At 34.7% G+C, this 12766-nt stretch overlaps 1 protein-coding gene across 4 annotated transcripts in view; it reads right to left on the bottom strand.

The window, feature by feature from the left end:
• Positions 1 to 12766, bottom strand: part of GRIA4 (glutamate ionotropic receptor AMPA type subunit 4) — a 360991-nt gene that overhangs the window by 55228 nt on the left and 292997 nt on the right. For 3 of the 4 annotated variants that reach the window (XM_008064832.2, XM_008064829.2, XM_008064830.2), the window contains exon 9: positions 7728 to 7838. In XM_008064832.2, coding sequence (XP_008063023.1) covers positions 7728 to 7838 — 111 coding nt within the window. Of the gene's footprint in view, positions 1 to 5174; positions 6416 to 7727; positions 7839 to 12766 lie in introns of those variants that run through there. The other variant, XM_008064831.2, reaches the window with a different exon arrangement.

Here is a 12766-nt window from a genome sequence, read left to right on the forward strand (position 1 = left end):
GAGAAGATAATAAACTGCTCTCCATTGGATGCTAAAAGTAAAACCTGTAATTTTCTACCGAGTGGTGTACTACACACCTTGCACTATGACTGTGATAGGAAATGTTTGTTAATACTTGTTTAGAGAAGCATCAAAATATCTCATGTAATGAAAGACTATTTTGTAGTCAACTTCACGTAATGAAAGAGTCATTCAAGGTCACAGGTCTCTATCTACTGCATCTTGTTTAGTGACATCCAACTGTGACTTCCTTCAGGAAAAGGACTGTGTCATTTTTCTTTGATCTCAAGTGTTTAGCAAGATATCTATCTCAGAGCAGACAAAGCTACACAAAAGCTTTAAAAAAAGAATGAATAGCTTTAAAATTCTTATAGAGTTAGTTATCTGCATTAAACTTGCTTTCCTAATGTTGTCTAATATTTTAACTTTAGATATGGCTTGTGTTCCATAAATTTCAATTGCATTATAAAATATGTCCTGAATGGAAGCTAATGATTTTCCTCTGGTTGTGATAAGCATACATTGCATGGTATATTCTCACTGAGTTTTCTAAGCAAGTGAGACAGAAAACAGAGTGAAGAATTATTGTGAAACTCTTTATAAAAGGAAAAAGTTTTTCAGTGGCTCATAATTACTGGATAATTTTCAGTTAAACGCATACACACCTACACACACACACATGCACACATCCCTCGAACCAAATTTAAAGGCACGAAGTAAACAGACATGTCAGAAAAAAAAAAATCAAAAAACAAAAACATTTGATTTTATGAATGGCACCTAAAACCACCAAGCAAAAGATAGACCTGGTGAACACAATAGGCAGAGAACTCCTGGCCACATCTCAACTTTCCCAGTCATTTGTAGACAAGGAGTGATCACTTTTGGCTACAACATTACTGAGATCATGAATTTATATTTTATAAAATTGTACTGCAACATTTGTTTAGTCATCTCTCATAAAAATGTTTTCTATTTCCTCAGCAAATTTGTAATTGGAGAAGTTGAACTTGTTCTTGCAGCTTGCAAGGTGATTGCAAGGTGATTTAGTTGCATAAGTCACATAGTCTACACTAATTCTGTTTTTAAGTACTTTGTAAATGCAGAAACTCTTTTTAAAAATTTAATAATAATTAAGTTAAAGAATAAATCACATGATTTTATATTTTCTCCGACACGCACTGTAAATAATTCTACAGTGGACAATTGTCTAGGATTAGCTCTTGTACTGTTTTTAAAATCTGCCTTAGGTTGGCACAGCCAAGTGACCCAAAAGTCTCCCACGTTTCTGAATTTGATGACTATTTTAACCCTGGAATTGGGTAAAGAAAGTCCCTCCCCTCATAAAATTAAGGAAACTAGTTGCCTCTTCTTTAGAGAGTTGAAGAGTATTTATTAGTTCACAGAAAACATTGTGCAAATATAAAGGGTTTAGCAAATTATAAATGTGGTTATAAAATGTGTTAATTGTTCAAAGCATTATTAATTTTTAAAATATTTATAGTTATGTGTTAATTTTTTTCATTTTCTTTTTTTACAATACTCCTTAACATATGGAAGACTATGTCAAAAAGAGCAAGAGCTTTTTATGTATTTGTAAAATGTATATCATTCTAATGAAATGGCTGTATGGTTATCATCTATAAGTATAAAGAGTTTCTCTAAAGAAGTTTAGATAAGACTCCTTTTTGGTACTAAGGTTGGAAGTCAATTCTAAGACATCTGGAATATTTGCATACGTGAATTTTAGCACTCAAGTACATATAGTACTGTATTAGCTTCTGCGTGGAAGTTTCTCTAGACTGTATAAGAATCTAACGTGCTAAATTCCTTCTACATTGTACAGTATAGTGAACAATCTGCTTCAATAAAAGCTGCGTGCTTATTATTTAATCAAATATTTACTAAGCACTCACTGTGTGCCAGGTAGTTTGCTGGGAGGTAAGGAGACAAAAAACCAAAATATATTCCTTGTTCCCTTGTGATCAAAAATCACCGTATATTATTTGTAATAAGGGAAAAAGAGTGTAAGGTATGGGAGACAACAAAATATAGCAGTAAAAATATTAGTAGCTCTTACGTATTTAGTGCTTCTTCTGTCTCAGGTACAATGCTAAGCGCTTTGTGCCATTTCATTGACTTTTCACCCTGACACTTTGAGTTAGGCATTCCACATTTTGCACATGGGAAAATGAAACTCAGGGAGGTTAAGTCAGTTGTTCAATTTCACATAGCATACATTTGACAGAGGCAGGAGTTAAGCCTACCTTTTGAAATACTTGGAAAATTTTGAAGTTATCATTACATTCATCAAAAATATGTGCAGCTAATTGAGATTTCATATGATTTAACAAGAGAAAAAACAAGCCTCAAGAAGTACATTTCAGCATTTTTAGTGAATGTAGATAAAAATCTCTCCATTTCTCCTCGTAATTTGTGGCACATGGAAGGTACTAAATACATATAAAGATATCCTGGTCTATCAGTGCCTTCTAAATAGAAGTATCATTGCAAAGTAATTCTATGGGAACTTCTGATTCAGATCTTCTAAGGGAAAGTAAATATTAACAGGTTCTGGGTTATCTCTTCTGAAGCCGGCATGTGAATCTTAATGGGTTTATCCCATGGATCATATTCTTAAAAGTGGACATTAAGATGTTATTATTCAATTCAGAAAAATGAGTAAATTTAATGACTGCAAAATTTTAAGTTTAGTCAAGATAATTTATGAGTAAAACATGTATTTAATGCCTTCTTTACTTTTTTCACTTTTCCTTTTGGACAGCAGGGGTCCATCTGGTCTTTGTTTTCCTGCCAAGCAAACCAACAAAGGCTAGAAAAACCTTCAGGTTACTGGTGATGTGGATTAAAATTTAGCGAGAACTTTTGCACATTCAGGGACATGAACAGCGACTGAGGTTCAGGAGGAGTGAGGCATGCAGCAAAAGAGAAGTGACGGGATCGCACCCAGGGAGGTAGGAAGGACGAAGGGAGAGGAAGGCTGGACTCTTCTTGAACAAAGGCTCCCATGGTGGCTCAGCTCTACTTAAATTCTGTGCCGCATTTTCCTTTTCTTTCATGTCAAATCCAAAACAGTTGCAAGTATTCAACCCTTTTCTGACCCCCTCGTTTCCTCCTCTTCAATCTGACAAGTTGTTTGCAAGTAGCTCTTCAGACACTGCACCCTGAGTAGATACTACAGAGTCTGGAGGCTACTTTGGGGGAAGAAAATGCCAAGTCTTTTCAACAGAAAGAATACATTCTAGCAAATCATTCAGGGGGACTATGGGACGTCTTTGCAAAGCAGACTTGTGAAGTCTCAAGTGTTCAGTTGTGAATAAAAATGGAAGAATCATAGGGGTGAAATACAAACTTTTACTTCTGCCTTAAGAATATAACCTGCCATCTTTCATTATCAACTGCTGTGCTCTGCAGGACAATAACCTCTTAGAAGTTATTTAAATGCATTTTTTTCTTAGTGATTATGAGCTTATTAAGACAATTTTCATAATGGCTGATGTTCTACATCTGCTCTGCTATTTCAGAAAAGAAACCATTCTCTGTCTAAAGCTGCTATCTTATCAAAATGTTTGTGTAAATGAATTAAAATGACTTTCAATCAATAAAGTATAATTTTCCTACCAAGGACATTTTTTTTTTAGATTACTTGTATTTAGCAAAAGTGAAACCTTTGAAACAAGATGCTTGTTAGAAATGTTTCAAAATTTTGTAAACATCACAAATATATTTATTATAATTACTATTGAGAACTGTTAAAGATAATACAATCAATATCAACTAATGTTTTTCTGTGTGGATATTTGCTTTTCTTTAAAGAATTTTAATGGATCGAGATAATTTATCCCACGGATAAATTTTTTTAAAGTGGAGATTAAGATATTATTTAATTCAGAAAAAAAATGAGTAAATTTAAAGACTGCAAAATTTTAGGTTTGGCTAAAAAATTTATTTAAAAGCTTATTAAATTATAAGCCTTTCAGTGAGAGGTGTATGTGAGAAAGAAAAGGAGTATTTGGCACAAGGAAGAAAATAAATACATTTTTATTTTCTCTATATATGCACATATACACAGAAATGCAAAATATATTTTGTATAAATATGCATGTGTATGTTTTTATATATCATGTATATATGTGTAATCCATCTATAAAGTTTTACATAAAGAAGATAAAGTATCAAATGTTTCATAAAACATATAAAACGTGGCTGGGTATGGTGGTTTATGCCTGTAATCACAGCACTTTGGGAGGCCAAAGAGGGAGAATCTCTTGAGGCTGGTAGTTCAAGACCTTGAATAACTAAGTAAGAGCTTGTGTTTACCAAAAAAAAAGTACTAAATGTAACCTCTGGGAAGGTCAAGTGTGATCAATAAAATTGCTTCTAGTTTTTATTATATAATTCTGATGCTCTATTGAGTAAATTTAGTTTTATGGAAAAAAAATTAAAGGTCTGTTATGTTCATAAGATGGTAAGAAATATCTTCATAGTTGAGTAAGCATCATTTAACTTTCATAGAAATGGTTCAGAAGAAAAGAGGCTTGCCTGAAACATCTTTGTATTATCTCTCCTTTTCCAGAAAGTTTAGAGGAAAAAGATTGCAGAGGAAAACACCACCCTCTCCTCTCTCAAGGTTTACTGGAAACTGTTTTGTCCTCAATTGCTGTATATGTCTAAACTACATGACACAGATTTGGCTTCCCTTTATTGTTTACAGAAATTGTTACTTTGAATTCAAAAAGTTACATCAATACGTTTGTTTTAGGCTTTGGACTTTTATACAGATTTTATCCAATTTTTAGCCAACAAGACTTAAAGATAAAAATTTATAATATTGTCCATATTATTTTTAAATTTAGATTTAGCTGTTATATTCAGTATGATTATAGTTAGGTAGAACCAATTTATTATTAAGATGATCATATTATAGATATGCAACACTACTGTAAAAGTTTCAATATAGAAAAACGACCACATTTTATTTAAGAAAGGTAGCTAATACAATTATTAATTATGCTTCTTGTCTACTTTCTCTCAGTAGACTGTAAGTTCCACTGAGTGCACAATTTCCTTTTTGTTTTGTTCTCTGATATATCCCCAGGGTCTATAACTGTGCCTAGTACATAGTGGACGCTCAATAAATATTTGTGAGTAACTGAATTTCTCAATCGATTTTATTTAACAATAGCATAGATCATTACAGTGTATCAACATGTAAATAACAACATACACAAAGGAAAGACAAATGGAAGAACAGCAACACCATATCAATTTCAGTCAAAATGAATGAATTCCAGTGCTCACTTTCAGCTTTCTTCTGTATCTAGATATCTGTATTGCACATATTAAAATGTCTAGTCAACTCCATCTGTGCCTGGAGTTTTCAGTAGAATTTGGGGATTATTACATGCAGATGCCAACATCTAATTTATCTACGAGGAATTGGATTTCTTTCCAAATTAATTAGGTGGTGGGGATGTTATAGGTCCCGGGCTATCATTTCCAACAAAACAAATACAAAGAACATGCTCAGGAAAGGATTCTGGTATGTCTTTTTGAATTACTGAATGATTATGCAGTTGCAAATACCAGAGGTATTATTTATATAAATGTTACATTTTCATACAAAAAGACAGATATTGGTATTGCATTAATTTGATAGCAAAAATATTGATGGCATCACTTTCAAACAACAGATAACTTTACAGAATATTGTCTATATATATAGGAAACAGTTGGATTTTTTTTCAGTCACTTTTGCTTATTTTTTTTGATAGCATGCTTCTTGAAAACTAGCCATGCCTGCAAAATTAATTCAGTATTTTGGTAGTGTTAAGAATGATGTGTCCAGCCCTTTTAATGACAGGGATGGAAAGGATACTCTCTACATTACACCTATAATGCACATTAAAACACTTTATTTCACACAGAACAGGCAAAATTCCAAAAAATCTTTAAAGAAAACAACCATATATATTCAGAAAACAAACACACAAATTCAGAGATATTTACTTATAGAAAATCTACCCTTGGAAACGGAGTGATATAATTCTGATATTATTCCATCATTTACGTACAGTGACCCCATTTCGAGATATGGGAATTGATATGTCAGAACTGCTAAGTGATTCTTTTTCAACATCTATTTATTTTCTTGAGAAAGATGAGGATTAATTCTTCTTTTGTCCTAGTGTCTCAGAAAAGTCACAGAACTTTAAAAAAATGTTATTTTCTGGTAGTCCAGACTTGGTCATCCAAGAAGAATTCCCACATGAAAAATAAGTTTAAATTTACTACAGTGGAGAACAAGACGTGAGCCTTAGTAAGGAATGGTCGAACAGCGTGGAACTCTTTTCTTTCTTGATCAATTTCTTAAAATAGGATTCTTCATCAGAGGCTGAAAAGAGGAGGACTGTACTGAAGTATGACTTTCCATTACTGTGTCTTTTTTAGGAAAAGAAATATATATATATATTGCTTTTCAAGTCCCATGCAAATATTACACAATTAAGTAGAAGGTTGACACAAAAACTGCTGTGGGTTGCTTTTCATTCTAAAATCATAAACTTCTAATCAAGGCTTTTCAGATTACATTAAACTGCTATCTGGTGATGTAACACAGATAAAACTAATTGCAACATACGAAAGTTTCTTTATGGCATTTTCATGCTTTGACCTCAATGCCAGTTTCAGAAACAACTTGACATTACTAAAAACCTAAAACAAAAATGACATGAGCTAAAAACTAAATTACACAAATATTCTCATTTTATTTAGAGTAAGGGTTTCTGTAAATAATATAAAGTATGTTTTGCTTAAAGAGACAGTGAGTTGAAGGTATATAACTTTAAATTAGATAGAAAAAGCCACCGATTGTTGATCTCCTTTGACTAGCACTGATTTTAAAGGGCATGTTTAACTTAAGAAGAGAAAAATATATAACATATTTTATTATTTAAAAGTTAATTTCATGAAAATCTCTTTGAAAAAGCAGTTTTAAAATTTAGAGTGTTTTTCATTTCATGATCTGAATGAATGAAGCAACTGTATTTTTTCTTAATTCCTAGAAGTTCAATAAATTATATTGTGTATTTCTCACTGGTCAATGAGAAAAATAATCGGTGCAAAAAAAAATCCTGTCACATTGAAAATGAAAATAAAACAAAATTTATTTCTAAAGCATTTACTTATATAAAACATGCTCATTAAAATCTTTACATTTATATCTCCATTATATAAACAGACAAGGCAGATCATTATCCAATGATTAAACTTCCTTGAAAATTATAATTTTAAACACTATTAACTATTTTTACATTCATGTTTTTGAAAACATAATAACAATAGTAATATGTTTACTATGAGATATTTTTATGTGATTGGCTGTTGACCTTTGTTATGTTCACTGTTTTGTGTTTTGGGATCTTAGCATTCATACATTTCCAACTAGAGTTTGACAGTCTCGATTTTAAATATCTGAGCATTTTTCTAAGGACAACAATGCAACAAAAGATAATACAAATAAAAGTACTGAATGTACTCAAAGCTCAGGCCAAACCTATTCAAAGCCTCAATATACTTTTGTAGATCAGAACACCCATGTCACCACTGCTAAGATTCAGCTTTTACCCTCCCTGTTCACCATAGCCGGGGAGTTAAAATGGCCTGTGGACAAAACGAAACACCATAAAGCATAGACCAACACTTACCATAATTGTGGTTACAACCACTGTTCTGTTTTCAATAGCTGCTGTGTCATTGCCAAGAGTGGGTACGTCTTGAATCAGGACTAATTTATCCATATCATTCCAGTAACCAACCTGCCAAACAGAGACAATGCTTGAAACATATTTTAAGAGCTTTTACTAGTTCTTCCTAGAGCATAGGAAGGGTGTAAGTAAGTAAGCAAACACATTTAAAAAGCACATTATAAAAAAGTGATTGGGGGCTTTCTTAAATGCTCCTGGTGTTAGGAACACTGCTTTGTCACATATTTGGCAAATTTGCAATTTGCAACAGTGGAATAGCTGAGACATCGGGAATGGGTGACTCCAAAAGGAATACGGGATTTCATGTATGAATGCAGTGTCATTTCATATTGATTATCTTCTGGTGAGGTACGCTGGTACCCCTTAAAACTGACTTCCATGACTTTATCAATAAAAGTTACAGGTTGCATGGTAAAGGGAATAGTCGGAGTTATAAAGAGAACATGTACAGGATATTTTCAAGCAAAAAGAAATTTTTAAAGCAATATAGGAATGGTTTTTGGTTTGATATAATCTAGTCAATAGGTAATAATCTTACCATTTCTTAAATGCTGACTACACTGCAGATGAATATTAAGAAAGAATGTTTTCACTTTTAAAGATGGTGTCTAAATTTGTATTTTTCATGTTTAAATATTACATTACTTTCTCATTTAGAAGTGAAAAAAAACAAACACTTTTCCATAAAAAATAAGTAATTAGGTAAAATTAAGTAATTAGTAAATACTGTTAAAAGTAGTAAAGAACAGTGGGATCTTAATGGAAATTTAGGATTCTTTGATTCATGAAGACCATTAAGCAATATTAATGGCTATTATATATTGAGTGCTTGCTCTGAGGCAGTACTCAATGCTTTTTAAGATGATACATCTTGGCCAGGCTCGGTGGCTCAGCCTGTAATCCCAGAACTTTGGGAGGCTGAGGCAAGTTGATTGCCTGAGCCCATGGGTTTGAGATCAGCCTGGGCAACTTGGCAAGACCTCATCTCCACAGTTAAAAAAAAATAGTAGTTCCGGTTTCTTGGAAGACTGAGGCGGAAGGATCGCCGGAGCCCAGCAGGTTGATGCTGGGATGGCCGTGAGTGTGCCACTACCCTCCCACCTGGGCCACAGAGTGAGACTCCAACTCAAACAAAACAAAACAAAACAAGCAAGCAAACAAACAAAAAACCTTAAAGCTAATTCACATAGCAAATATAGAGGCAATTATTAAATACAGAGGCAATTATAAGCCACATTTTGAAGGTGAGAAACCATTTTAAGAGGTTAGAAAAATTATACTCTAGTGGGGCCAGAATTCAAAACTCAGGTCTATATGACACCAAGTCCACACACTTTGTTATTATGCTACACAGCCTCCCCAAATGGGTGTTCATTTCTTGCTTGCCAACCTTCTTTCTTGAATTTCTTGATGCAATTGATAAAACTTATGCCCCCCATAAAATGTATGCATTTGCTCACTAGTCTGTGTTCACTATTCTGTTTTGGAAGCCACTCTTATCTCCTCCAAGTTTCTTCATTGCCATGTTGGTATTTATGAGCATATTAAGATAAAGTAAGCATTAACATGTCAGAAAGAGACACAAGATTATTCGCAAGTATTGCATACATAATTCAATAACAGAACAGATGGAGAAAAATGATTTTTATGAGTATGGCTTGCTACACTTCTTGGTTTGATCCAAAATTATGGTACATATAAGTCCAACAGTTATTTTCAATTGTCCATGTGAATCCTTTTCTAGCTGTCATTTATTTAATAATTCTGTGGATAATTTAACTTAAAACAAGTATACATTTGAGATTCACCCTCTACTTAATTCCTGTGTGTGCTTAATGTTAGTTGCTTCCTGTTAATTCTCCTTTCCACATGGCAGTTATATGACATGAAAACGGTTTTACAGTTTAGCCTTCACTAAGATGCAGCCACCCTGCAGATTTTAGCAGTTCATTTTCAGAAAAGACCATTTTTCTTTATTAATGTGTCCCACACAGGAAAAAAAATGCAGATCTGGGATACATTTTGGAGAATCTCTAGATTGTGGCAAGACTTTGACATTTTGTATTTAAAAGCTTACTTGTGAGTTCACAACTACACCCTCCACCTTAAAGATAAATGATTCAGAAGTGCTGGCAATTAAAAATAATAAGCAAAATTCTATCTTCTTTATATCTACATGAAATTCTGGTTTTTTAAAAAAAGCCATGCTTTTAGATATGGGTCCAATTAATGGTAGATTTCATGTGGGCCATGGCCTTATTGGGATGTAAGAACACACAAAAAATGTCAATTCCTAAACAGAAAAATCTTAAAAGTTCAGACAGTGAAATAGGTGGTGTTTTTTTCTAGAGACGGCAAAGTGGTTTTGTAATGCTAGAGCAAAAATACACAAGTATTTAAATGACTAAATTTTCAAGGGATGTCAGAAAAATATTAATCTTCTTTGGACTCCTCAAGGTGATTTATATGCAAATATGATTCTAAAAATATGTGTGCAAATGTCTCTATATGTGTGATGGTCTTGGTCTAAAACACAGAAATTGGATAGGGTTTGAGTGGCTGTGAAAAGTCCCTATTCTATTCTAAGTTGGCTTCATGGACAGCTGCTTTGAACAGACCTGTCCTGAAAAATCTGAACTAATTCCCACACCGACCCTAGAGAGCGTTTTTAAGGCTCTGGGACTGGTGCTGCTTCACAACAATCTAGAGAGTGATCCCTGGAGCTACAGGAATTTTGGTTTGTACCACAGATTCACCTCTGTCTAGCTGAGCATCCTTGGGCAGGTTACTTAGTCTTTTTGAGCCTTACTTTTCAATAAAAGAAGAAAAAATATATTATTTTCAGGTAGTCATGCAAATTAAATATAAAAATGCTCATTGATTTTTCATTACAATATCTGGAATATAACCTGCTCTCCATAAATGACATTGTTACAATTAAAGATTCCTGAAACCATACATGTGTGATCCTGGAGCATTCCCTCTGGAGCCCTGGCGGGGGGGGGCGGGGGTCACCGGAAGATAAGAAGATTCTTTGGTACTTTGGAGCTGGGACTTCAGAAAGTGCTTTGTGGCTTCTGCTTAATGAGACTCTCAATCAGTTTTCCCGTTACAGCAGTCAGACAAACTGATGGGTTGACTCTCTGATCTATTTTCAAAGATAGTTCCCTCGCTGGCAAGTGTTCAATTTACAAGAACGATTGCTCATTTCTCAGACAGAATGCCTAGTCTCACCAGCACAGTGTTTCTCATGGTAGCTCATTTTTAAGTTTAATATTCCTGACACAATGCCCAAGTTGATCGTTGCCACAAAAATGAAGATAGATGAGTCTACTCCATTTTACACTTCATATTTCTTTTAGAAGCCTTAGATGAATGTCAGCTGGGTGTGAAGATGTACTGTTCATCACTCTCCCAACTTACTCTTTCACTGTCTCTTAAAAAAAAAAAAATCTTAATTTTTGTTACCCTCATGATTCAATAGGCAGGAAAAAAGATTCAGTACTTTAAAAGAGCCCACTTGCTATTATTTCTAGTTACCACCAGCTTCTTTGTGCATTCTTCTTTTTTAGAGAACTGTTGGACTTTCTGCACTTACTGTTTTGTAAAATATGAACTGTCTTTTGCATTTTAAAAAGCTTCCGCTCAAATGACTAATTTTGCAAGGTTTGGTGCATGGCCTGTCTCATCTCTACCCACCTGTTAGCCAATGTTGTTAGAGACCTGTGAAGGAACAACTAGGCTAGCAGAAGAATTTTGTCTAAAATGGGACCTTTTCTTGTCATGGGCTGGGTGCTGACACAGTGGGTTCTTCCTGGGAGTGTCTCCTTCCCTGGTTTCGGGCAATTTTCTTGGAGGAGCCTGCCATGCAGAATGGCTGGGTCCCCAAACTGCCATCGGTCTTCAGCTATTCCTGATCTGGACCAGGTTGGCTACAGTTCACTGCATGTTAGCGGGCAGCCTGCACACGAGGAGATGCCGCTAGGATGCCACTAGAGATGGTTTCCGTGGCCGTTCCACATCTTCCCTTCTCACACACATACAAACGCACACCCACAGGGTAGACTGGAGCCAAACACAACTCAGAAAGCCCCTGCCATTTTCCACATGTGACTTTCACTGTCCTGCCTCCAAACCTTTTTTCAGGTTGTGGCCTCTTCCATGTCAGCCTCTCTACACTCTAACTTCTTGGTCCACTTTAAATCCCACCTCCTCCATGCAGCCTTCCTTGATGTGTTTTCCTTCAGCTGGAAGCGATCTCTTTCTCTTGAGAAATTTCACACGTCTCTTTAACTGTCATATGGAACTTATGATATCCTATCCTATTAGAAAGCAGACTTCTCTAGAGTAGGGTATACTCAGGTGTGCACGATGTGAGAAGATTCTAGAGTCAGGCGTATCTGGATTGAAATCTTTGCTTTCTCAATTACAGGCATCACAGAAGGTAACTTATTGGGCCATAATTTTAGCGTTTGGAAAAAGGGAGATAATACTCAAATTATAAGTTTGTGTAAGGATTAAGTTGTGCAGAACTCCCAGTCCAGTGCTTGGGACACAGCTGGCTTCATACATTGTAGGAATCAGTGTTACATAAACGCAGAGAGGTATATTTGGAAAAATTTCTTTGACAGTCATGTGTTAAAAAAAAATAGAGTTTTTAGGATAAGGTTAACTTGAAAATCTCTTTCCTTAAGCATCTTTGCTCCTAGAGAAAAGGAGTGTTAAAAATGGTATTTGTTGGCTAGTAAATACTTTTAACAAATTACTGTGGTGGGATTGTATGGTTCCATTGTATGCAGTAGTTTCTGGATGCTGGGAAGACCACTGATACACTTAGTCACTTCTTTTTTTTATTTTTAATTTTTTAATTTTTTAATTTTTTGAGTTGGAGTCTCACTCTGTCGCCCAGACTGGAGTGCAGTGGCCGCTCCCGGCCACCGCAGCCTTGACCTGCTGGGCTCTGGTGATCCTTCCGCCTC

Source organism: Carlito syrichta, unplaced genomic scaffold, assembly GCF_000164805.1.
Source record: "Carlito syrichta isolate Samal-C Ts95f unplaced genomic scaffold, Tarsius_syrichta-2.0.1 Scaffold308079, whole genome shotgun sequence".
Lineage (NCBI taxonomy): Eukaryota > Metazoa > Chordata > Mammalia > Primates > Tarsiidae > Carlito > Carlito syrichta.